The sequence below is a fragment of the Aquarana catesbeiana genome, linkage group LG10, assembly GCF_042186555.1.
Source record: "Aquarana catesbeiana isolate 2022-GZ linkage group LG10, ASM4218655v1, whole genome shotgun sequence".
Taxonomy (NCBI): Eukaryota; Metazoa; Chordata; class Amphibia; order Anura; family Ranidae; genus Aquarana; species Aquarana catesbeiana.
The window spans coordinates 14928310-14954968 of record NC_133333.1 but is presented as its reverse complement, the minus strand read 5'-3'; the positions used below and the strand labels follow the sequence as shown (position 1 = coordinate 14954968).

The window sequence follows — 26659 nt, the reverse complement described above, 5'->3', positions numbered from 1 at the left end:
TACAGAAACACAAACATTGTACATTATGTACTACTGTAATAAAGTGGATTATAGGATTTTACAAGCATCTTAACTCAGTTCACACTGGGGATTCCTGTCAGGCAGGGGGAGAGAAGACAGCACATTACATGGTAAGACCTACCCCGAAAATAAGCCCTAGTGTGTCTTTTGTTGCCAAAATTAATGTAAGACCCGGGCTTATTTTCGGGGAAACACGGGACTAAACTAACAAAAATTGAAATTGAGGCACCACACTGCTAAGAGGTCAAGATGCAACAGTATTTCAATAAAAGTCAGGGGGACTATTCAGAAAGCAGTCAATGCATTTTGGGATCCAAGAGCGCCCCCCCATAATCTGCTTTAGAAGGAACATAAGGACATCTTCATATCAATCCAACGTCAACACAAGATCCTATATATATATAAAACTAAATAGCCAATAGTATTGGACGTTTCAAAATGAGTATTCAAATGCAAAATTATAAGGACGTGGCCATAAACCAGCAGGAGGAAAGTTCAATACTACCTTTGGACAGTTTTTTTTTAAATTAAAGCTTAGTTATTGTTTGGAGTGGATGGCGGCCAGCAGAGGTAGGGAGTCAGTCAGCAGTAGGGGAATTTAAACATGCCTAGGGCAAGCATAGATCTATACTCAAAAGGTTTAAAAAAAAAAAAAAAAAAGCAAAGATGAGGAAGAGTCGATGTCACTTTTGTTTGTTTCTTTGTAAGCGGAAGTAGCTGCAAACGTAAACCAGCTTCATCCAGCTGACACATCTAGAGCATTTCTCAGTAAGTTTTTGCTTTTATATACTGTATACGTTTTCTTAGCTCTAAAAAGCCGAGTGACCAATATACATGCAGAAGGCTGCATGATAGATCACATATTAAGTGCTAAGCTGGATACACGCTATACAATTTTTTCCTTTAGATTTACCAAAACCAGATAATATGAAGGTCAAACCTAAACACTTTCACTTTGTATGCAATCAGGTAGGGCCTTGCACTACATAGTTGAAAGCAGGGCTTTTTTTCAGCAGGAACTTGGGGGAACGCAGTTCTGGCACCTCCAGAACTGAATGGCAAGGGGTGCTGGGGTGTCCTGGAGAGTCTATTGATGCTGGCTGTTGAGGAATCTATTGTTGCTGGAGGGGATCTATTTTTGGGGAGGAAGGAGGTCTACTGTTGCTGGGGGGGACTTCTGTTGCTCGTGGGGGATCTATTGCTGCTGGGTGTGGGTCTTATGTTGCTGGGGGGGTCAATCATTGCTGGGAGGAATCTACTGTTGAGGGAGGGGTCTTTGTAGCTGGCTGCTGGAGGGTCTATCAATGCTGGCTGCTGGGGAACCTATTGTTGCTGGATGGAATCTTTTTTTGCAGGGGGATCTATTGTTGCTGGGAGTGGGTCTTATGTTGCAGGGGGTCAATCGTTGCTGGGTGGGATCTACTGTTGAGGGAGGGGTCTAATGTTGCTGGCTGCTTAAGGGTCAATTGATGCTTGCTGTTGAGTATGCATTGTTGCTGGAGGGGATCTATTGTCGCTGGGCTGTCTATTGTTGCTAGATCTATTTTATTGCCTTTCTTGTTATCATTAACAAACTCCATATAAAATACTTGGTTCTGTATTCTCTTAAAGGGGCAGTACTGGGAGGTGGGTAAGGGTTGGACCCAAAAAAGAGAATGGAGGTTCCCCGTGAGGTTTTTTAGCAGCAATTTGTAGATCAAAAAAATAGTTTTGTTAAAAAAAGTTAATTTTATTGACAAAATACTCTGGACATAGACCATACAAAACAAGGATTTAAAAACATGAGCTCCGGTTTACATAATGCGAGACACGGTGAATTGGGTAACAAATCAGACAATAAGTTAGTATCATGTGGAAATTGTTGTAAAAGGTATACATACAGCGATGCTACCTAGAACATTGATTATAGTTATACTGTAAGATGTTGGAGAAAACCCCAATGCATTTCAACCTTATTGGGTCATGGTCTTCCTCAGGGGGTCCTTATAATTCTACAATAACATCAGAGAAAAAAATCAAAATCTTAAATTTTAAATATGTCTTCTACAGAAATTTGGAAATAATCTCATAATATTTACCCTCTATACCAGTGATGGTGAACCTTGGCACCCCAGATGTTTTGGAACTACATTTCCCATGATGCTCATGCACTCTGCAGTGTGGTGGAGCATCATGGGAAATGTAGTTCCAAAACATCTGGAGTGCCAAGGTTCGCCATCACTGCTCTATACCATGCACTTGTTTATCCGGAGACTTCTTTAAAAGCAAAACAAAAAACAAAAGAGTTCCCCCACTTGTGATTCTGGGTTACGCTGAAACGTTGTCCCTACCCGCACCCCAAAGGGAGGCAGGGTGGACCCGTACGACTTGCAGGTGGTCACAGACAACGTGGCCCTCACCCAGAGCAGGAAGGGAATGGACAACCAGAGCACCTGGAAATTACCATAATAGTACAGATTAGAATATTATCTATATGTTACATTATATTATATTAGTGTTCTAACCCAAGTATGCAAGGTATTTATGTATGACACAGGGGGCGAGAAACAATTTGTTTGGAAATATTTATATACACCAAAGGGTGTGTGTATCAATGTAAAAATAACAATAAAAATAAATATAAAGATCAGTGTATGAACAATTTTTAAGAATATAGATATCAGTATATATCCTGAATTTATTTAAAGGGAAATGGATATCCCATCATGATATAATTTAATTTGGACATGAAATAGAAACATCTATGCCAACAAAGGTGACAAACGTGATAAAAAACTAAATACTGGTAAAAATGCAAAGTGACAGATGACGAAAAAAGGAACTTGTGCCAGGTGTTTCCTCTTCCTTTAGGGGGAGGGGGGGATTTTAACTAGTGCAAACAGTGAAGAGGGAAATCATATGATATGACTCCTCTTATCCAAACAGGGTTGCTAAAAGACCATGGTCTATATGTCACCCCTGAAAAAAAAAGGGGGAAATTAAAAACAAAACAAAATATATAGAAGTGAAAATAAAAGTGACAGTGAATAAGAAAAGCCACTGTGAGTTAGAAAAACTGGTGCAAAGGTAGTGCTTGTGAGAGATGTAATTATCTTGGCAGATATATACCCAGCTGCCGAGGATATTAGAAACCAAGAAAAGTAGATGAATGTGAAAATGCCCTTATAGATTAGGGTGCTGTAAGATATATATATAGTCCATCAACAAGTGTGAGAGGACTACCAAAGATACTTAGGTGCTACAAAAGTATAAAAGAAACCACAGAAATCAATACCTTCTCTCTATATTTAAAATGGTCGGACACATATGACATCCAGAAAGAAATGCATAATGTCTAATCGCCAAAATCAAAAAGACATGTAGCACTAACTCTCGGTGGAGCTGCTGGTTTAAAGCGGGCTGTTACCTTCACTTCCGCCACCTCTATTTCCCCGGCACTGGGTCTAGGGTCCCGTTGAGTTTACCTCCAGACAATGTAGGCACCAGACACTTGAGTATCTTTTTCCAATGCTTTAATGAACAGGTAGTAACGGAAGTAGCAGGAAAGAGGTAGAAGGAAAATTGCAGGGAAGCTCAAATACCTTGTCTTAGTATTCTTTAGTACATCATTATGAATTATTATTATTATTATGAACGCTTGTAGCTGAATATGCTCCCCTTGTGGGATTTAATCTTTGCCCGCCTGGATAGGTTTCTCTCACTTGCCTAGCAGCCAGTACGTAACACGAACAAAAGTCTCTGACACAGACTTGTTTGGAGCAAAACCCGTACGATCCTCTGCCACAGGATGTAATGGTTTACGGTGAATATCAGACACAGTACTTGAACCTTTAAACTAACCCGGCAGTATTATGCAGTAAGATTACTTCAGGATACGTCCTCCAACCAAGACACCAGGCCCCTCTCCAGACCAGCACTCTGCATGATCCTTCCATGACAGGTCCTCCCCTGGGATCTCCTCGGTTGTCCAGCTTCTTCACTCTGGATAGACAGCTCAGGACCATTCCTCTGCCGCTGTGGTAGGCCCCAGACAGGCTTTTGGGCCCACCCACACACCACAGCGACGTGGGCCTCCGGATCAGAGGACCACGAGGTCGTACTCCTAACGCATACCCGTCGGCCAGGAGGGCCAGCAGGTGGCTGAAAACAAACCCCTAAACATGGCATCTGTCCCATAAATACCCTCTCCCAGAATGCAACTCGGAGGACCACCTCCACCGAATTGTCTCCGGGACAGAGGAGCACTCATACGCTTCAACACATTGCCTTTCCAACACTGGCCCATGGTGACAACGACACCCACCGGTGCAGTTTGGAACTACACGCAACTCAGCCAAGCTGGAACAGAGGCAAATCTAACTTCACCTAACAAGTAACCCACTAAATTTACCTATCAGCAGTAGATTAGAAATCTACCAGCGCTACAGACATATGCATAAGAAGCCTGAATGAAAGAAAGATCAAATAAGTGACAAAAGCTTTTCAAATGATATTGCAAAGGTGCAGCTTCGCCTCCAAATATTACATATCCTTACCCCATAGCTTTGTGTGTTGTCATGCTCATGTCAGGGATCAACTAAGTAATCCCAGCAAGGAACATCTCTAAATATGCTCCCTGAGTGGGTGGGTGATTGCTGACAGGTGCTGAGGATAATCTCCAAACCAACCCTCTAAGGGAGGGGCCGTTGGGAGGCAAGATGCATCCCTGCTGTGGCCCCCTCGGCGTTCCGGTAAGCAAGATGCTCCGGACGCCTCCGTCATCTCCGACGTAATCACCGTGACTGAAGGCGAGCCACGCGCATGCGCGGAGAAGGCACCCTCAGCCAGAATTGGGAGACCACTCCGCTCATGCGTGCGACACGAACTCCGTGTCCGAAGGTGAACACGGAATGCCGCCGGCAGGGTAAAAAGCTCCACCTAGTGGTAGATGTTAAAACCACGGGTGTTGCTTAATGGGGAGATGCTAGAATAATCATCTCCCCACCCTGCCGGGAAGCCGCCAGATCGGAGACCAACATCCCAAGGTGCAGGGGGAGGACAGAGACAATGATCCAGTATCTAGGGGGTAAAAGGAACAAAAATAAACATAATCATATATTTCAGCTTTACATTAATTGATGTATTACAGTGTCCAGAGATCAAACTAAATAAACAATTAATGTACATTATTTGTTATATTTTACAATGAGCAAAGGAAAGAGAAGGGAGTCCACCATGAGAACCAGAACTTAAAGGGGTTGTAAAGGTAAAAATTTTTTCACCTTAATGCATTCTATGCATTAAGGTGAAAAAACTTTTGACAGTACCGCCGCCCCCAGCCCCCCCGTTTTACTTACCTGACGCCTCGAATCTTCGCTGCTCGTGCTCGTCATCTTCATTGCAGCTCAGCCTGGTCGCTGATTGGCTGCAGTGGATGGATTGAAAGCAGCGCAGCCATTGGCTCGCGCTGCTGTCAATCACATCCGATGACGCGGCGCGCCGGGGGGCGGGGCCAAGTGATACAGCGAGCGGCTATAGCCGCCGGCTGTATCACGGGAGCGCGCCCGCAAGCACTCACCACCGTGCGAGGGAGCTCGCATGAAGGTGGTAAATGCTTGCGGGGAGGAGCTGAAACAGCCGCCGAGGGATCCCAGAAGACCAGGTTCGGGACCACTCTGTGCAGAACGTGCTGCACAGTGAAGGTAAGTATAACATGTTTGTTATTTTAAAAAAAAAAAAATAATTACTTTACAACCCCTTTAAAGAAATACTAATCTCATAAAGTACATACAAAAATTTCCAAGCTTTTTTCGAGGAAGAGGCTGCCAGGAGGAATAGGTAGATAAATGTTTATAGGGAGGAAGTGAGGAATATTGATATGTTGCAGTGATATATCATCTTATAAGTATATTCGTATTGCAAATATGCATGAGTGTGCATCTATATTGTGATACCACAAGAAGACTAAGTTACAATGTACGTTAATAAAAGATTAACGTAAATGTCGCTGACTGCTTCATTTAGAGAGAAAGAGATATATTTTCTCATGCCTTCTCCATCTTTCTCCCCATTACCTCTAAAATATCCTCCTAGCTGGTCTTCCCCGAGTTAAAGCCCTTCAGAAAAGGGGTGTATGAAATGGACTCATTGAGACCAGGATATGTGGTGGCCCCGAGTCTATATATCCATTTTTGCTCAATTTGTAAGCGCTTTTTGGTCCAATCGCCGCCACTTCCTGGAATATGAATCCTATCTAAGGCGGCGAAGGCAACTTTGGGCATCCTATAGTTGTGTTGAGTAACCACGTGTCTTCCTAGGGGGAGATAGATGTTGCCCATTTCCATGCTATAGACATGTTTCGATGTTCTACACCAAAATTTCTGCCTGGCTTTACCTACACAAAATGTGCCGCACTCGCAGGTCATTAAATATACTACTGCGGGGGTCTGACAATTTACAAAGTGTTTAGGTTTAAAAACCTGGCCATTAGGAAGTGTGAATACTTTTTCTTTTCTTATCCATTGGCAATGACTACAGTGCCCACAAGGGAAAGTTCCGTATATGGAACAATGTTTTTTGTCAAATTTTCGGTATTCACTTTTTACCAACTTGTCTTTTAGGGATGCGTCTGAAATTAATTATAGGGACCAGGGAGACAAAATGCTTAACTTTGTCATCATCTGTAAGGATGGACCAGTGTTTAACAATAATATTGCGGATTTGTTGATGTTGCCGTGATTATCGTATAATTATTCGTGAAGGATCTGCTTCCTTCCTTTTTCTTGTCTGTGGTCTAAACAACAGAGCTTCCCGGGCCTGTGCAATAGCTCGATTGAATGCTTTTTTTAAACAACACCGGCTATAACCTCTATCTAATAATCGATTCTGGAGCTTTCCAGCCTCGATTTTGAAGAGTGTGTCATTTGAACAGTTTCTCCTCAACCGGAGGTACTGTCCATATGGAATAGAATTCTTTAGGGGGGTGGGATGGAAACTCTCCGCGTGCAAGACGGTGTTTCCTGCTGTATTTTTTCTGTATAATGTGCTGGTTAAATTCCTTTGTATCTCACACTCAACTTTCACATCTAGGAAGGTAACGGATTTGACGTCAAAATTCATAGTGAATTTCAAGTTGAAGCTGTTTGTGTTCATGTAGTTGAAAAACTGAATCAATGTTTCCTCAGGACCTTCCCAGATGATGAAGATGTCATCAATGTACCTGAGCCATGTAGTGACGTGGCTCAGGTACATGGCGAGATCCTCATCACTGAAAAGTGACCGCTCCCACTCCCCCGGGTACAGGTTGGCGTAGGATGGGGCACAACATGTCCCCATCGCTACGCCTTGCACCTGGAGGTAGTGGGAGCTGTCAAAACAAAAATAGTTGTTATTTAGAATGTGATTTAATCCACTCAGAATGAAATTGTTCAAGGCCTTATCATACCGTGATCCTTGTTGCAATACATTGTGAATAGCCTGAAGTCCTTTCCCATGTGGGATTGAACAGTAGGCTTCAACGTCTATTGTAACTAAGATTGAATTTTCAGAAAGCTTTAGTTCATGTATCATCTGCAAAAAAGTGAATAGTGTCCTTCGTGAACAAGGTAATGCTACTACAAAGGGCTGAAGATACGAGTCAATTACCCTACTTAGGTTTTCAGAGATCCCACCATTACCTGAGATAATTGGTCGCCCTGTAATTTGAGTAGAGCTTTTATGGATTTTTGGGAGACTGTAAAAAGTAGATGTACGAGGATGTTTTGTCCTAATAAAGTCATATAGATCTTTAATAATTGTGCCATCGCGGTATGCTTGATCGATTAGGTTATAGAAGGCTTGATTAGATTTTGTAATGTGTCTGGTATGAATGGTCTTATACCATTCTCTGTTATTCAAAATGTTACGGCACATTGTTCTATACATTTTGTTGTCCATTAGGACACCATTGCCTCCTTTATCCGATGGCTTTACAACGATTGAATGGTTGTTGCGTAGGGATTCTAATGCTTTGCTCTCTTCAGCAGATACATTTTGTGAAGTCTTGACACTACAGGATATTTTAGCAACACCCTTGAGTGTCTGTCTAATAAAAGTAGCTACACTTGGATTGGTTTGTAGTGATGGAAATTTGGTAGATGGATTTTTAAAGAGAGTCACTGGATTGAGGGTAGATTTATTCACCTCTTCAAGTAGTTTGTCAAGATCTAATTGATCTATCAGATCATCCGAGTTGCTCTCTTGGAATTGTAGGGTCAGATCCCATAGGGCCTTAAACTCTCTCATAGTATATTTTGACCAATCTGTTGTGTCGATTTCATTGGGTATTGACTCATTTTGACACTTTAGCAGTAATTTTCAAGCAAACAAATGCAAGTCCGTAACCAATTCAAACAAGTCAAAATTTTGTTGGGGGCAGAAGCTCAAGCCCTTCGATAAGAGGCGAGTCTCTGCTTCTGTAATAGAGTGTGAAGATAGGTTAATAACATTTAGGGGTTGTGTTGTAACCGAATTACATGCGGGTCCATCCCACTCCCGATTTTGTTGGGTTGTGGGGAGCTCACTCCCCTTGTGGAGTTTAAAGGCTTCTGGGATGCTGAACGTTCGAATGAATTGGAAAATCGATTGGTAGCAGCAGTGACATCCGATAAAGATGAATCGGATTCACCAGGGACTGTGTAGGAGGATTCCCCTCCTCTTGATGGCATAGGAAAACACTCATTGGGATTACCTTGTTGGGTGTAATCTGAATCAGTATCCACCGAACGTTTTTTATAACCCTGTTCTAGGGAACCCCTGTTGGTTCCACTCCTCTTCTGGCGTCCTCGTCCTCTATTAAAGGAGTTTCTATCCTGATTGGGGTTGGACCCAAGAAACGGTGCTCGGAGGTGGGTAGGGGGCTCGGAGGTGGGTGACTCAAAAGGGGGGGTTCCTGCACCTTCTCGCTGAGAAAAAAAAACCCTGGTTGAAGGTAAATCTAAAGGAATTCTCACAACAAACGTTGTATAGTGTGTATCCAGCTTTAGTATTAAGAAAGATTTGATGGGACAAGACTTTCATGTAGATCAGGGGCCTTGAAACTGTTCAGTACGAGAAAAGAGTGGAGAATACCGCGCCAATCAGAAACCCAAAATAGCAGCCAACACTCCAATAAGACCAAATTGTGCAAAATACATAAACATAAATAGTGTAGCGCTAAAATGTAACCTCTATGCAAAAATTAATATGCATAATAAAAAAAAAAAAAGAAAATTATTCCACAGTGAAGTGAAAAGTAATCTTATCTTGTCTCCGGATTACATATTTGTGAAAAAAATATATGTGGAGTAACAACATACAAAAAAAACACTCATATATCAATGAAGATAAGAGATATATAAAATGAAAAAATACAAAGAATAAAAAATTTATAACGTGATAAGCTTAAAGTGTCCACATTCCAAAGGAATATAAATACAATCTTAGGGGATGAATTTATTAGAAAAGTGTCCAAAATCAAGAGGTATGGCCACCAAATAGATCTGAAAGTATTCTGTTCCCAGTGATCTATCATGCAAATAAGGCGGATTCCATACAATATAAATGATCCATAAATGTCTCCTCCATAGTGATCTGATCAACACAAAAGATAAGGTACTCTTACCAACTTTGGTGGACTCACAGGCCGTTGGCGGTGAGTCAAAAAGGCTTGCACTGTCTCAGAATGGAGGACAGTATGGGAGCAGGTCATGTGCTGGTAAACCTCTTCCTCCAAATGGGATGCCAGGATCCTGCCCGAGTGGTCTGCACGATCTTCGTTTAGATCAGAAATGGTAACCATGTATAAGGAAAGAAAAAAGGAGCCTCCACATGGTGTAAATCCAACAATTCAATTGGCATTTATTCAATCAATCACGACCATTTAACAGTCCATAAAAGTATAAAAAGATAGAATCGATTCCAGTATTTAAAAAAAGGCAAGCGTGGTGTGGGTGGCTGGGTACAAGGGGTCTCCTTGCTGTACCCAGCCACCCACACCACGCTTGCCTTTTTTAATTATGCCCATGCAAGGGCAAATGCTCAATGGTAGGCTAACGCATTTCGAGGGGTTCCCTCTTCATCAGAGCCTTGGAAAGCAAAAGAAAGTCTGTAAACTGTGGTAGATACACATAGAGAGGAGTGGCTGAGATGTTTTACATGGTGGGTGATGTATTCTACTTTACTCTAAAAGTATCCACATCCCAGCGCTCTAGATAGGATAAATACCAAATGTATGTGTGTATAATTAATGCTGTAGTAGAAGGCACATATATAAAAAGTGTTGGAATTATGCATTGTACATTATTATTACAGACAAGAGACGTATAATTGAAGTGTTAATTGAAGTATTAAAATGATGAAACATTGAAACATTAAAACTAGGGCTGTTACTGATTAAAATTTTCATGTTCAATTAATCGATTTTTTTTAATCGATTAATTGACTAATTTCGATTAATTACAACGCACATACAGATCCAACTACTTTTAGCTTTTGTTATGGTAACGGCCGAAGCCGGACATAGCGGGGCATGGCTAGGATGTCACACGTCAATCAAAAGCAAGCGCCGCCGTCATGGCAACAGCAGAAGCCAATACACACGGCAAAAATATCCCAGCTTATCAGCCTGTAAGGACAACAGTGTTAAAAACGGAGGTTATCAAATTTGCCTACACTTAGCTCACTGAATCATCCCAGTTAACCACATCTATATTTACCATCACTGTCCAGGCTGTCCGGTGACGTCACGGACATCGACGTCACCGGACTCCTCCCCCCTTCCCTTCGTTAGCAGACGGAGGCACTTGGGGAAGGGGGGAGGAGTCCGGTGATGTTACCGGATCTCCGACGGAACTCCCTTAAGACCGGGAAGCCAGCGGAGAGGTGAGTACCAATCAAAAGAATTTTGATTGATCAAAAAAATTAAAGATTAATCGAGGAATTAATCTTTAATTTCCACAGCCCTAATTAAAACATTAAGCCATTGAAGTAATGAAACAATAAAACATTAAAGCATTAAAAATTTTAAAATTATTTTAAAAATACGTTAACCACTTCAGCCCCAGACCATTTGGCTGGCCAAAGACCAGAGCACTTTTTGCGATTCGGCACTGCGTCGTTTTAACTGACAATTGCGCGGTCGTGCGACGTGGCTTCCCAACAAAATTTACGTCCTTTTTTTCCTACAAATAGAGCTTTCTTTTGGTGGTATTTGATCACCTCTGTGGTTTTTATTTTTTGCGCTATAAACAAAAAAAGAGCGACAATTTTGAAAAAAAGGCTATATTTTTTACTTTTTGCTATAATAAATATCCCCAAAAAATATATAAAAAAACCTTTTTTTCCTCAGTTTAGGCTGATATGTATTCTTTTACATATTTTTGGTAAAAAAAAATTGCAATAAGTGTTTATTGATTGGTTTGCGCAAAAGTTATAGCGTCTACAAAATAGGGGATAGTTTTATGACATTTTTATTAATAATTTTTTTTTTACTAGTAATGGCGGCGATCAGTAATTTTTATCATGACTGCTTCATTATGGTGTACAGATCGGACACTTTTGGCGCGATTTTGCGACCATTCACATTTATACAGCGATCAGTGAGATTAAAAATGCATTGATTACTGTGTAAATGTTACTGGCAGTGAAGGGGTTCACCACTAAGTAGTGCTGTAGGGGTTAAGTGTGTCCTAGGGAGTGATTCTAACTGTGGGGGGGAGGGGCTGTGTGTGACACGTCACTGATCACCACTCCCGATTACAGGGAGCTGTGATCAGTGACAGTGTCACTAGGCAGAACGGGGAGATGCTTGCTTACATTAGCATCTCCCTGTTCTTCCTCACCGTGAGACGATCGCGGGTATCCCCGCGGACATCGAATCCGCGGGACCCGCGATCCCGGTCACGGAGCTTCCGGCGGGCGCCTGCAAGCCGCCTCTTGAAGGGTAATGTACAGGTACGTTAATCTGCCTGTACGTGCCCTTCTGCCGCAGTATATCTGAGTGAGGCGGTCGGGAAGCGGTTAAAGGTATTAAAACAGTGAACCATTAAAACCGTAAGGTATTAGCATACCAAAAAACACAAAGAGCTCTACTTACTATAGTGAGTTCACTAGACACAGTAGTTTGAACGCAAATGTACATATATATACTGTACATATATATATATATATACACATACATATACACATGCATATACAAACACATACGCATACGCATACATATAGAGATTGCATATGCTCCACAATGTGGATAGATAGATGGAAGTCACTAGTGTATATTCAAAGGTGACAGGATTAGAAAGGTTCTTGTGTAAACGCACCTGTATCTAGACACATAAACTCATATGTGCAGAGGTGTGCATAAGGGTTGAACCTCTGAGAGTGCCTACTGCAAATGGAGTAAGATGACAGACTGTTCACTGGTGAAAATAAGGGGGATCTGGATGGCAGCTACCTTCATACCATAGAATTAAATGGTTCCTTTAATATTTGTTGTTTGTCTGTCATCTGTACCTACAGAGATATCAATGACACAGAGGGATGGACCCGGAAGGAATGACCCAATACATATATGTATACTGATATATTGCAAACTCAACAAAATCAGTAAGTATAAAACGGAATGTAATTAATTGAGTCATCCATATTGCTGACCTGCATTTGAGTTTGTTGAAGAGCTGCGGCTCCATGCATGTCAGCTGCAGGCTGGAGGCAATCTTTTTTGGAGGTTCTACTTTCCTCCTCGCAGAGTGCTGTCCTGTGTTGCAAGAAAAGATTGTAGCAGTCCACAGCTGTGTGGGACCTCAGCGGCATTTAAATTGGAATGCAAGTGTGTGTGTGTAGAACGCAGGTGGGCAGGTCCGTGGATCGGTCCTGTGACCCACGATGTCAGACCTAGGAAGTAGGTCGGTCGCTCGCTGGGAACGCACGCCATCGTTCATGTGGTCTTTGCCCTGCGTTCCAGAGGCCGTTCTCACGTCCAATGGCCAGCCTGTTCTATAGGGGCTGGCCTGGCCGGACAGTGGTCTACATGGAGCCAAATCTCTGATGGCTATTGCAGACATCCCAACCTGCAAAAAGTCATTTCAGGGAGGTGACGATTTGCGCCCGCAAACGCCCCTCACCCCAACCCCCCCCCCGGCAGCAAAATATTATTTAAATCACTTTCTCAATATTTTTTCACAGTGCTTCTGGGGAAGGGGGTGGGGGGTGGGTGGCAATGGACGGTGTCAGTAGTTTTTTTACTTATAATAATTGATTTTTTTACATTTTCATTTGTTTTCATTTATTTTCACAATGCTTTTTTTTTAATTTTTTATTTTTTACACTTTTTCATTTTTTTTAGAATTTTGTTACAATATTTTATTTTTTATTTTTGGGGGGGATTTGGTGAGATGTCAGGGGTCTAAACAGACCACTGACATCTCCCCTTTGAGACAGACAAAGGGAATGAGGACACACATTCCCCAGTCCCTTTCTCAGCACTAAAGATGAATGAACAGGAGACAGAGGCTCCTGTCCATTCATAAACTGAGCAGAGTAAACACAGTTTACTCTGCTCAGGAATCACAGGACACAGGAGCAATCTCGCCCGCAAATGCCCCCCACCCCCCGTGGCAAAATATTATTTCAATCACTTTCTCAATATTTTTTCGCAGTGCTTCTGGGGAAGGGGGTGGGTGGCAGTGGAAGGTGTCAGTAGTTTTTTTACTTTTGATAATTGATTTTTTTACATTTTAATTTGTTTTTCTTTTTTTTCACAATGCTTTTTTTTTTTTTTTTACACTTCTTCATTTTTATGGAATTTTTTTTACAATATTTTATTTTTTATTTTTGGGGGGGATTTGGTGAGATGTCAGGGCTCTAAACAGACCACTGACATCTCCCCTTTGAGACAGACAAATGGACTGAGGACACAGATTCCCCAGTCCCTTTCTCAGCACTAAAGATGAATGAACAGGAGACAGAGGCTCCTGTCCATTCATAAACTGAGCAGAGTAAACAGAGTTTACTCTGCTCAGTAATCACAGGACACAGGAGCGATCTCGCCCGCAAATGCCCCCCACCCCCCGCGGCAAAATATTATTTTAATCACTTTCTCAATATTTTTTCGCAGTGCTTCTGGGGAAGGGGGTGGGGGTGGGTGGCAGTGGATGGTGTCAGTAGTTTTTTTACTTTTAAAGATGAATGAACAGGAGACAGAGGCTCCTATCTATTCATAAACTGAGCAGAGTACACAGAGTTTGCTCTGCTCAGTAATCACAGGACACAGGAGCGAACTCGCTCACTGTGTCCTATTACTAGTTTTCCCCCACAGCTGGCAGGAGAGGAGAGGAGGGGAGCCGGCTGCGGGGGACGAGGGGGGCCGGAGGAGAACAGGGGCGGAGAAGGACATGGAGGGGGCCGGAGGAGAACGGGGGCGGAGAAGGACACGGAGGGGGAGGAGTACATAGAGAAGCTGGGGATGATCGGTGAGGCTGGAGGGACAGCCGTTATCACCGATCTCCCTGTATAGCTTTTTAGCCGTCAGCCGCGGGAGAGAGAGAAGGAGAAGCGGCTGTCAGCTAAAAATCTATACAAAGGAGATGGTGATCAAAGCTGATCCCCGCCGCACCGATCATTCCCGGGAGATCGGGAGGCGCGAGCAGGTGTCTCCCACACCTTCCGGGAGACTTGAGATGTCTGCTATTGTGACTGTGTGAGTGGAGGAAGTGAGCGGCTCCGAGCAGCGACCATGTGATCCTTGTGTGAGAACCAGGAAGCGACCCAGTCGCTCCCTGGAACGCACACCATCATTCATGTAGGCGTGGCCATGCATAGCGAAAGATAGTTCTTGTATTCAATGACCAGCCTAGTCTATGGCACACTGCTCAGGGCAGGACTCGTTTTTTGTTTGAAATTCTTCCCATCTATGTCCATCTTTAGATTTGTACAATCAATGTGCATCTTTTCTTTTCCAGATTTTAATTTTCAGTGCTTCATAATTAGATTATTTTTTCCTGCTTTTCTTTCAGTGATGGAAGCTGCTCAACTGAAGCTTGAGGTGACCTGTGTTATCTGTATGAACATTTTTACAGATCCCGCCACCCTGATATGTGGACACAGCTTCTGCCAAATTTGCATAACAAGAACATTTGACAGCCAACAAGACAGGGAATACTTCTGCCCAGAATGCATGCAGGATTTCAGGAGACGTCCAGAATTAAAGAAGAATTCAAGATTATCCAACATTGCCAACCTTTTCCATTCTGTGGAACCAAAGGGAGACCAACCTGAGAAGGTCTGCAGTTATTGCATTGACCTTCCTGTACCTACTGTTGCATTGTGTCTATTCTGCGAGGCTTTTCTCTGTGATCTGCATAAACAGGAACACAGCAAGTCACCAGAACACGTCCTCACTGATCTCACCACTTCCCTGGAGGACAAAAAGTGTCCCGTCCACAAGAAGATCCTGGAGTATTACTGCATTAAAGATGGTATGTGTATCTGTGCTCGCTGCATGACCTCAGACCACCATCGACACAAAGTAAGCACAATAAGCAAGTTTTTGCAGCAAAAGACAAAAAATCTGAATCTTATTCTGGAGAAATTGTCTCATAAGAAAAAGGAAAACTTAGCAATGCTCCAGAGTCTGCAGAAACACAAGAGGAAGATAGATAATGAGGCAGCTGGTATAGCTGAAAAAGTCAATGGCATATTGAAAGACATCAGAAGACTAGAGGATCTAGAGAAGAGAGTACTGACTGAAATCTCCAGGCAACAACAAAAGATTTCCCTCTCAGTCTCCAATGATATCCAGCAACTAGAATACGAAAAGTCTGAACTAAATAAGAAGGTCACTCAAATTGAAGGGCTCAGTAGAAATACTAACCTTATATCTGCCTTACAGACTGCAGAAGTTTCTCTGTGTGTCTCAGAGGATGAGTATAATTTGGGCAGAGGAATGAATAGCAAAATGATCCATAAAGTGGGTGATCTGGAGGAGGATGTTACCTTAGAGACTTTGCATTCAGGGCTATCAAACATTGTGGTGGGTACAGGAAAAAATGAACTTCAGAACATTCCAACTGTTGCAACTGAACTGCAAAATGTTCCACCCATTTTGGGCAATGGGAGCACTACCCCAGAAATGTTACCTGGTGTAAAGACAGCTAAGAACTTGTGGAGGTATGAAGAGCTCTGTTATGACAATGATACTGACTACAGTGCCTTGCAAAAGTATTCACCCCTCTTGGCATTTTTCGTGTTTTGTTGCCTCAGAGCCTGGGAATAACATGGATTGTTTGAGGATTTGCATCATTTAATTTACAGAACATGACCACAACATTGAAGATGTGGTTTTTTTTTTAGTGTGAAGCAAACAGCAAATAGGACAAAATAACAGAAAAAAGTCAATGTGCATAACTATACACCCCCCTACTTTGTAGAGCCGGCTTTTGCGGCTATCACAGCTCCAAGTCGCTTTGGATAAGTCTCTATGAGCTTGCCACATCTTACCACTGGGATTTTTGCCCATTCCTCCTTGCAAAATTGCTCCAGCTCCTTCAAGTTGAATGGTTTGCGTTGTGAACAGCAATCTTTAAGTCTGACCACAGATTTTCTATTGGATTGAGGTCTGGGCTTTGAAATGTACATGTTTCCCCTTAAACCACTCAAGTGTTGCTTTAGCAGTGTGTTTGGGGTCATTGTCCTGCTGGAAGGTGAACCTCCGTCCTAGCCTCAAATCACACACAGAGTGGTACAGGTTTTGCTCAAGAATATCCCTGTATTTAGCACCATCCATCTTTCCCTCAACTCTGACCAGTTTCCCACGGAAGTAGCTGCAAACAACGTAAACCAGCTTCACCCAGCCGACACATCCAGAGCATTTCTCGGTAAGTTTTTGCTTTCATATACTGTATACGTTTTCTTAGCTCTTAAAAGCCGAGTGACCAATATAAAGGAAATCTCACAACAAAAGTTGTATAGTGTGTATCCAGCTTTAGTATTAGGAAAGATTTGATGGGACAAGACTTTCATGTAGATCAGGGGCCTTCAAACTATTCAGTAGGAGGGTCACATTGTTTATTTTGCAGGCCAAAAACAATCCATGTCAGGGTACTCACTTTTATCAGGGTCCTTATCAAAGTTTCCCCTACACCAAGGTCCACATCAGAGTCCCTTTACATCACAGCCCCCCGTACATCAGAGTCCCCTCTTACATCAGGGTCCCCATCAGAATTTCCCCTTACACCAGGGTACCCATTCGAGTTGCCCTCACTTCAGGATCACTATCAGAGCCCAAAGTTACATAGTTAGTAAGGTCGAATAAAGGTGCCAGTTCAACCTGTGCGGTTTTGTGTGTGTGTGTGGTCCCCATCAATGTCCCCCTTACATCAGGGTCCCCATTAACCACTTAAGTCCCGGACCATTTGGCTGTCCAATGAACAGAGCACTTTTTACGATTCGGCACTGTGTCGCTTTAACTGACAATTGCACGGTCGTGTGACGTGGCTCCCAAACATAATTGACGTCCTTTTTTCCCCACAAATAAAGCTTTCTTTTGGTGGTATTTGATCACCTCTGCGTTTTTTATTTTTTGCGCTAAAAACAAAAATATAGCGACAATTTTGAAAAAAATGCATTATTTTTTACTTTTTGCTATAATAAATATCCCCAAAAAATATATAAAAAAAATTTTTTTTTCCTCAGTTTAGGCCGATACGTATTCTTCTACATATTATTGGTAAAAAAAATCTCAATAAGCGTTTATTGATTGGTTTGTGCAAAAGTTATAGCGTCTACAAAATAAGGGATAGTTTTATGGCATTTTTATTAATAATTTTTTTTTACCAGTAATGGCGGGGATCAGCGATTTTTATCGTGACTGCGACATTATGGCGGACAGGTCAGACACTTTTGGCGTGATTTTGGGACCAATCACATTTATACAGCGATCAGTGCAATTAAAAATGCATTGATTACTGTGTAAATGTGACTGGCAGTGAAGGGGTTAACCACTAGGGGGCAGTGTAGGGGTTAAGTGTGTCCTAGGGAGAGATTCTAACTGTGGGGGGCGTGGCTATGTGTGACACGACACTGATCACCGCTCCCGATTTCAGGGAGCGGTGATCAGTGTCCTGTCACTAGGCAGGACGGGGAAATGCTTGTTTACATTAGCATTTCCCCGTTCTTCCTTTCCGTGAGACGATCACGGGTATCCCCGCGGACATCAGGTCCGCGGGACCCGCGATTACACTCACGGAGATCACAGCAGGCGTGCGCGCGCCCGCAGACCACTTCTTAAAGGGCAATGTACAGGTACATTAATCTGCCTGTACCTGCCCTTCTGCCGACGTATATCAACATCAGGGTCTCCATCTAATTCCCCTCAGATCGGGGTCCCTATCAGCGTCCCCTTTACATCAGAGCCTCCTTCTTACATCAGGATCCCCATCGAAGTCCCCCCCAGAATCCCCCCTTACATGGGGAGGTACTGATGCAAAGCCCATAGCCAGCAATCTGTGCACATTGAGGATACCCCACTAGCCCAAGCTGTGACCCAGATAAAATCCTGTAGCGGGTTGGATGTAGCCCATGAACCCTAATTGGGTCACCACCTGTCAACTTAGGTAGGTCTTATCTAATTTTGGATGCTCTTATTCGTTGGAAGGGTTATATTATCTCTCTTTCCCTATGTATACACTGACCCTTTTTTAGACATTCTGCCATTCTAATTTTTACCTTCGCTTTTCCCCTGCTCTACTTTCCAGACCCTTCCTTCTTTTGGGCCCCAGTGCATATGCCAGCCCGCTGTTGGTCTGAACCCTTGGAACCCTGTGGGGCTATCAGGTGTGAAGAAGGGGACATTTCCTTCCCCCACCATTTCATGGCCTTCGTTTCTCTTTTTTTCTATTGATTGCCATTTGGCGGATGGGATCTGTGGGAAACGCCATGCCTCAATATTCCTCACTTTTTAAGATTTTTTGGATGCATACATGTACTTTCTTAGCTATTATGATGTAAGTATTACCATGTCTGTTGTATTTAATATATATGTAGTACTATATGTTAGGACTTGTTCATTAATTATTGTATATTTGAATCGCATAGACACTGTACTTCCTGTGAAAACCCCTGATGAAGGAGACCACAGGTCATCTCTGAAACGTCGTTGGGTTTAGGATTGTGTACCATGTCATTTTGCTAAAACGTTTGTACTACACAATGCATCCTTTCTTTTATATTTATCATGTGTTTCTTATGTATTGAATAAACTTTATATTTTTTCATATATATATATATTGTTTTGGTAGTGCCTTCAAAGTCCCACCCCTAGGAGGTTCCTGTGGAACACCTCTATTTCAACAGTTTGTTTCAGATATCCCTCTTTCTTTTATGTATTTTGGTAGCAAATACCTTACCCTGCCTTCTCCGAATAAACTGTGTTCTATGGTTCATACTGACGATTTAGTCATCCAGTTTTGGATGCGGCAATGAACCATAGTTTTGTACTAGTTTACTAAATTACTTCTTCCTCTGTTTTTCACATTTTTTTTTCTCTCTTTTCTCCCGATCATTGTTATTTGAGCTAGGAAATGGCAAATTATTTGGGTAATGATTGGGACAATTTAATGTCTAGTTCCCTTAAGGACTTCGGTAAAAATGAACACATTGACTCTGAATTGAACAATCTGTTCTCCAAACTGACCAGGGTTCTGGAAAAAAAGTCCTCAATGTTTTGGCACATCAAATCCTTTGAGGATTATCTCAAGGAGGATATGAATCCTCTAGGACTCCAGATCTTTCCCAATCTGGAGGGACTGGACTCTGACTTCAAATTGGCATGGGAAAATATCCTACGCACTTACTCAAGGGAAATTATGCAATTAATTATTAGAGAATATACCAGACGATCCAGGGCTCTGGACAGCGAAATTGAGAGCACTTGCTCACAACTTCAAACGTTCAAGACTCATAAGACATTTGAGGAGAGGGAAATGAAACTTCAAAAACATCTTGAAATTTTCAATAAAAATATCTTAATAAAGATGGTAAATACAGCAGGGACAAGTCAGCCTTTCAGGGCAATAGGGCCTATAAGTGGAACACTGGTCAACAACAGCGTAACAATAAACTTAAAAATAGAAAGGAACATTATGTCGCAATTTCTCATTCATCAGTTTGTCCTCTGTTTCATCACAGGTTTCATCTAAGAATAAGAAAACCCCCCGTACCAACCGGGGCCGTGACCCTCCACAAAGAACAAAAGTCAACATTGAAAATCCATCTGAGTGCCCCCCTGGAGCACCAGTGGTGTCAGGTAGAGTACCTGCGGTAGCAATGGCTTCCTCTACACCTCCGCCTCCCCAACCACACGGAGGCGGATCTGCAACCTGCCCACTTACAAGATCTAAAACCATGCAGGGAGTTGAGAAACTGAACCCTCCCCCTTTTGTGGAGGCCCTTTTAATCAGCCCCAAAGCAACCCATCTCACCTAGATGGTTCTTTTGGTCAAATGCACAGTCAAACTCCCCAAGTGGATCCCCATACGACCATGAACATAATTAACCTCTCATCCCATACGTTCTCTTTGGACAAATACCAGATACTTCAAAAAGGCCTGGTTTTCTGTCCAACTGAGAATGTAGATAAGTTTGAATTTGTAAAAACCTCCAACTTTTTGCACGCAGACTCATCCTCAAAAACATGTACCAAAAACCTGGAGGACGGACTGACCTCATACCCAGTGAAAACAGGGCAATTGACCAGCTGGTCTCCCTGCTAGAGGAGAGTGACACTGCTGATTTGATCGACCGCATTGCTCTACCTCAGGTACTCTCCTTATCCCAGGAAGCCATAGCAGGAACTACTAAAGACACCCCTTCAGGATCCAAATTGAAGAAAAAATCTTCATTATTTCCACCCCCTAGTTCCAATCCTAATATCGCTGCATTTCTATGGTTGGTCAATGGTGACATTGATAAACTCCATGTTAACCATCCTAGGATAACCAATATCAGTTTTTCTGAAAAGCAGGCTCTAAAATTTCTAAGTGACAATATCTCCGTCATAATTAAACCCGGGGACAAAGGGGGGAATATAGTCCTTATGGACAATATACAGTATGTTGCCATGTGTTCCAAAATTAAAAAAAATAAAAACTGGTATAGAAAAATAGCCCCTTATATAGTCCAAAAATTCAACTTGGAGTATTACCAGCTAGTGGATCAGGCTTATTCCAATAATATCATCAACAAAACCACATGGGAATACATCAGAATGACTTTTCCCAAAGTACCAACCTTTTACTCATTGCCTAAGGTCCATAAGGATGTACACAATCCCACAGGTAGACCAATCATATCTGGTAGGGGGTCCATCAGTGAGAATGCCAGTCGTCTCATAGACAAGCATCTCAAACCACATGTAGCCTGTCTACAGTCCTATGTCAAGGACCAAGGACACGATCCACTTCCTTAGAATCATCGAGAATCTTGTGATTCCCGATGGGGCTTATCTTGTCACCATAGATGTGGAGGCGCTCTACAGCTCCATCCCCCACCACAAGGGGGTGGCAGCTGTGAGGCATACCATCTTCCAATGCAGTGATGTGGACTGGGGATATAATGAATTCATCTTGTCATTCCTTGAATATATCTTACATCATAATGTCTTCACATTCAATGGCTCCCACTACCTCCAGGTGCAGGGGGTAGCGATGGGGACCTGCTGTGCCCCGTCCTATGCCAACCTGTACCCGGGGGAGTGGGAGAACATGTTGTTGAATGATGAAGCCCTGTCGATGTACACAGGCCACCTTCTAGTGTGGTTTAGGTACATCAACGACATTTTTACTATCTAGGATGGCCCTCTGGAGTTGCTCAATCAATGTCTGGAGAGAATGAATCGCAATGAATTCGACCTTGCTTTCACTATGTCTTCTGATACTAACACTATCTCGTTTCTCGATGTGCAGGTTTCGAGGGACACTGATGGCACACTCAGCAGCAGCCTCTACCACGAAACTACCGCAGGCAATAATATTCTGCACAACTCCAGCTTCCACTTGGAGATCTTGATAAGGTCCATACCATACAGCCAATATTTAAGGGTGAGACGCAACTGTACAAATGATGAGGTTTTTTACTTGAGGCAGGTAAATTGCGTGATAGGCTGCTGCTGAGGGGCTATTCCAACACGTCATTGAAAAAGGCATTCCAATGTGCCACTACCCGAAGTAGACAGGATCTTCTTTACTCCCAGCAGCACACCAAGTCAGACAACTCCTTGAGAATCATAACCAAGTATTGCAACCAACACACTGAAATTCGGAAAATTGTTTCTAAATATTGGCATATTCTCATGATGGACCCCAACCTAAGACGATTGCTGCCAGAGGCACCCCACTTCACCTTTAGAAGGGCAACTTCGATTGCTTCCAAATTGGTTAGGAGTGAATATAGGGGAGAGAGAGAGGTGGTCCACTGCAAGTATAGGGGCACCTATATGTGCGGTGCATGCGGCTATTGTAGATATATGGACACCAGCAGAAGTCCAATTCTACCCAACGATCAAATCCTCGAACCCCGACACTTTGCGAACTGCCAAACCTTTGGGGTCATCTACCTTCTTAAATGTGAATGCGGGTGCTTTTACATCGGGAAGACCAAGCTTCCCTTTTGGAAAAGAGCATACCGACATATCCACAGTATGCAGGTCTGCAACCCAGACTTGCCTTTGGGGAGACACACCACCCTGGTTCATTCAGGGGTCTTCCCCAAGATCAAATTTCTGATCCTGGACCGCAACCACCCCAATTTGAGAGGAGGAGACTGGAACAAAAGTCTCCTCCAACTCGAACTGCGATGGATATACAATTTGAAGGCTACTCGCCCTCCTGGGTTAAACGATGCAGTTTGCTTTAGGCCCTTTTTGGAGGGCTTCAACTCAGGAGGAATAGAAAAGTAACATAATATACCAGCCCTAGGCCTCCCTTCTCTCTCTCCCTCTATCCACCTGCCAGGCTCTGATATGCCTTCTCCCTGTGCATAATCACCTTCCTCTTCCCTTGATTCTTTCTGTTAGTCGTTTCCCTTTTTCTTTGTCATTTTTTGTGCTCAAATATTGTAAGGACTGTGGCATGGGGTCTCCTGCTGGTTCCCTCCTTTTGGTACAATACATTATTTATTAGGCCTAATTGGTTGTCTGAAATGTGGCACAGTGGTGTAGTGGATAGCACTTTCGCCTAGCAGTAAGAAGGGTCACTGGTTCGAATCCCAACCACGACACTACCTGCCTGGAGTTTGCATGTTTTCCCTGTGCCTGCGTGGGTTTCCTCCGGGTACTCCGGTTTCCTCCCACACTCCAAAGACATGCTGGTAGGTTAATTGGATCCTGTCTAAATTGTCCCTAGTAGGTATGAATGTGAGTTAGGGACCTTAGATTGTGAGCTCCTTGAGTGTAGGGACTGATGTGAATGTACAATGTATATGTAAAGCGCTGCATAAATTGACGGCGCTATATAAGTACCTGAAATAAATAAATAATGTTTCCCCATATCTATTTTTTTGATCTCAAAGCATTATGATTTTTCTTTTTTCAGGCCTTTTATACATTGACACCCGTTTTCATATGTACCCGGCGCGGCAGAGAGGACTCTCTTTGAGTGCCTCCAGGGATGTGAGTTCCACCACCCCATTGTGGACACCCCCTCCCATTGGTATCCATGGCGATATTCGTCATGAGATATCCTCGCCGCGCCGGTGGGACGTCACTGCGTCGTGCCCCTCCGTGTCGCCTATGCATGACGTCGACGCGCGTGTGCCGTATGGCCGGCTCGATTTCCATGCTGTACGTGCGGTGCATACGCGCGGCGTCCTCTGCGCCTGCGCCGTGTGGAGACGCGGCGCAGTGGCAGCTCAGGGGGCCCGCCCATGAAAGTGTGGTTAAGAGGAGACTACACTCAGCTGTTCGGCATCCAGCGGAACAGCTGAGTGAGGGGGTTTCTACCTATTTATATCACCCAGTCAGTGCAGGTCAGGTAGGGCCAAGAGCATGACGTTTCTTGGAGGAGTCTGTGTTTGGGTAAGCCACATTAACTATCCCTCTTTTTTGCATATTGATGGTTGTCCTTTGGTGATATACCAGCTTGCATAGTTATAAGTCCCCTGTCTTACACACATACCCTGTTGGGTGCTTTTCATTCCTCTACAGCATTTCCAACTGACAGCGGTTTTTCCAAGCCTATGCCCTTCCAGACCTTCCAGCCATCTTCCCCTATTTTCCACCGATCTGTGAGTGTAACCACCTGTCAACTTGGGTAGGTCTTATCTAATTTTGAATGCTCTTATTGGTTGGAGGGGTTATATTATCTCTCCTTCCATATGTATACACTGACCCTTTTTTAGACATTCTGACATTCTGATTTTTACCTTCGCTTTTCCCCTGCTCTTCTTTCCAGATCCTCCCTTCTTTTGGGCCCCAGTGCATATGCCAGCCCGCTGTTGGTCTGAACCCTCAGAACCTTGTGGGTCTGTCGGGTGTGAGGAAGAGGACATTTCCTTCCCCCTCCATTTCATGGCCAATGTTTCTTTTTTTTTCAATTGATTGCCATTTGGCAGATGGGATCTGTGGGAAACGCCATGCCTCAATATTCCTCACTTTTTAAGATTTTTTGGATGCATACATGTACTTTCTTAGCTATTGTGATGTAAGTATTACCATGTTTGTTGTATTTAATATATATGTAGTACTATATGTTAGGACTTGTTCGTTGATTATTGTATATTTGAATCTCATAGACACTGTACTTCCTGTGAAAACCCCTGATGAAGGAGACCACAGTTCATCTCTGAAACATCGGTGGGTTTAGGATTGTGTACCATGTCGTTTTGCTAAAACGTTTGTACTACACGATGCATCCTTTCTTTTATATTTATCATGTGTTTCTTATGTATTGAATAAACTTTATATTTTTTCATATATATATTGTTTTGGTAGTGCCTTCAAAGTCCCACCCCTAGGGGGTTCCTCTATTTCTATATTTATTTGGGATGTGGCACACCTCTATTTCAACAGATTGTTTCGGATATCCCTCTTTCACTAATTGGGTGATCCAGATGTAGAGGATAGGAATGTTTAATTCCACATTTCAAGATAAAACAATGAAGATCTTGTTCTAACAACATTAACATGTTTCTAATTAAAAATCTTAAATTGTAATATTTAGAGTGGGTGCAGGTCATTAAAGTGTTGTTAGCCTAAAAAAAAAAAAAAAAAAAAAGATCCTTGTTCTTTAAAGCATGTTATACAGCACAGTGCTTGTGCTGTGTAATTTGGCCCCCTGTATCACCTTTAATACCTGGCTGATCCTGCCTGGTTCTGCCCTCCACCTGTAAACTGATAACGGTGTATCATGGCTGCTGAGCCCTGACACCGTGGTCAGTTTACGTGCCTCTGTCATCTGCAGATCTCCTCTGTCCTCCTCTCTGCTCTCCTCAGTCCTCTACTCCCTCCCCTCAGTGCATGTCAGCTCCGTGTCCATGCTTACCCCCTCCCCTCCTGCTGCTGGAATTAGGGTTACATTTACACCATCCTCTTGGTTTATTCATATAATGTGCCTCTGTGTCGTATAAAAAAAAATGCAGCTACAGTATCACACAAAAGTGAGTACACCCCTCACATTATTGTAAATATTTTCTTCTATCTTTTCATGTGACAACACTGAAGAAATGACACTTTGCTACAATGTAAAGTAGTGAGTGTACAGCTTGTATAACTGTAAATTTGCTGTCCCCTCAAAATAACTCAACACATAGCCATTAATGTCTAAACCGCTGGCAACAAAAGTGAGTACACCCCTAAGTGAAAATGTCCAAATTGGGACAAAGTGTCAATATTTTGTGCGGCCACCATTATTTTCCAGCACTGCCATTAGCCTCTTGGGTATGGAGTTCACCAGAGCTTCATAGGTTGCCACTGGAGTCCTCTTCCACTCCAACATGACGACATCATGGAGCTAGTGGATATTGGAGACCTTGCGCTCCTCCACCTTCCGTTTGAGGATGCCCCACAGATGTTCAATAGGGTTTAGGTCTGGAGACATGCCTGGCCAGTCCATCACCTTTACCCTCAGCTTCTTTAGCAAGGCAGTGGTCATCTTGGAGGTGTGTTTGGGGTCATTATCCAGTTTCCAAAGGGAGGTGATCATGCTCTGCTTCAGTATGTCACAGTACATGTTGGCATTCATGGTTCCCTCAATGAACTGTAGCTCCCCAGTGCCGGCAGCACTCATGCAGCCCCAGACCATGACACTCCCACCACCATGCTTGACTGTAGGCAAGACACACTTTTCTTTGTACTCCTCACCTGGTTGCCGCCACACACACTAGACACCATCTGGACCAAATAAGTTTATCTTGGTCCCATCAGACCACAGGACATGGTTCCAGTAATCCATGTCCTTAGTCTGCTTGTCTTCAGCAAACTGTTTGCAGGCTTTCTTGTGCGTCATCTTTAGAAGAGGCTTCCTTTCCAGGATGACAGCCTTGCAGACCAATTTGATGCAGTGTGCAGTGTAAGGTCTGAGCACTGACAGGCTGACCCCCCACCCCTTCAACTTCTGCAGCAATGCTGGCAGCACTCATACGTCTATTTCCCAAA

At 43.1% G+C, this 26659-nt stretch overlaps 1 protein-coding gene across 3 annotated transcripts; it reads left to right on the top strand.

The window, feature by feature from the left end:
- On the top strand, nt 1-24981 carry LOC141110369 (tripartite motif-containing protein 5-like). 3 transcript variants are annotated; one of them, XM_073601678.1, is made up of 5 exons: nt 1-789; nt 12535-12621; nt 15030-16889; nt 18768-19016; nt 19108-24981. In XM_073601678.1, exons 2-3 carry the CDS (start codon nt 12543-12545, stop codon nt 16286-16288), a joined length of 1338 nt encoding a protein of 445 aa, XP_073457779.1. In that variant the 5' UTR covers nt 1-789; nt 12535-12542; the 3' UTR covers nt 16289-16889; nt 18768-19016; nt 19108-24981. The 3 variants fall into 3 exon arrangements, with proteins under 3 accessions (XP_073457779.1, XP_073457780.1, XP_073457778.1); XM_073601679.1 differs by having other exon boundaries at nt 18768-20317; nt 21975-24981; XM_073601677.1 differs by having other exon boundaries at nt 18768-24981.
- Nucleotides 24982-26659: the final 1678 nt, after the last annotated feature.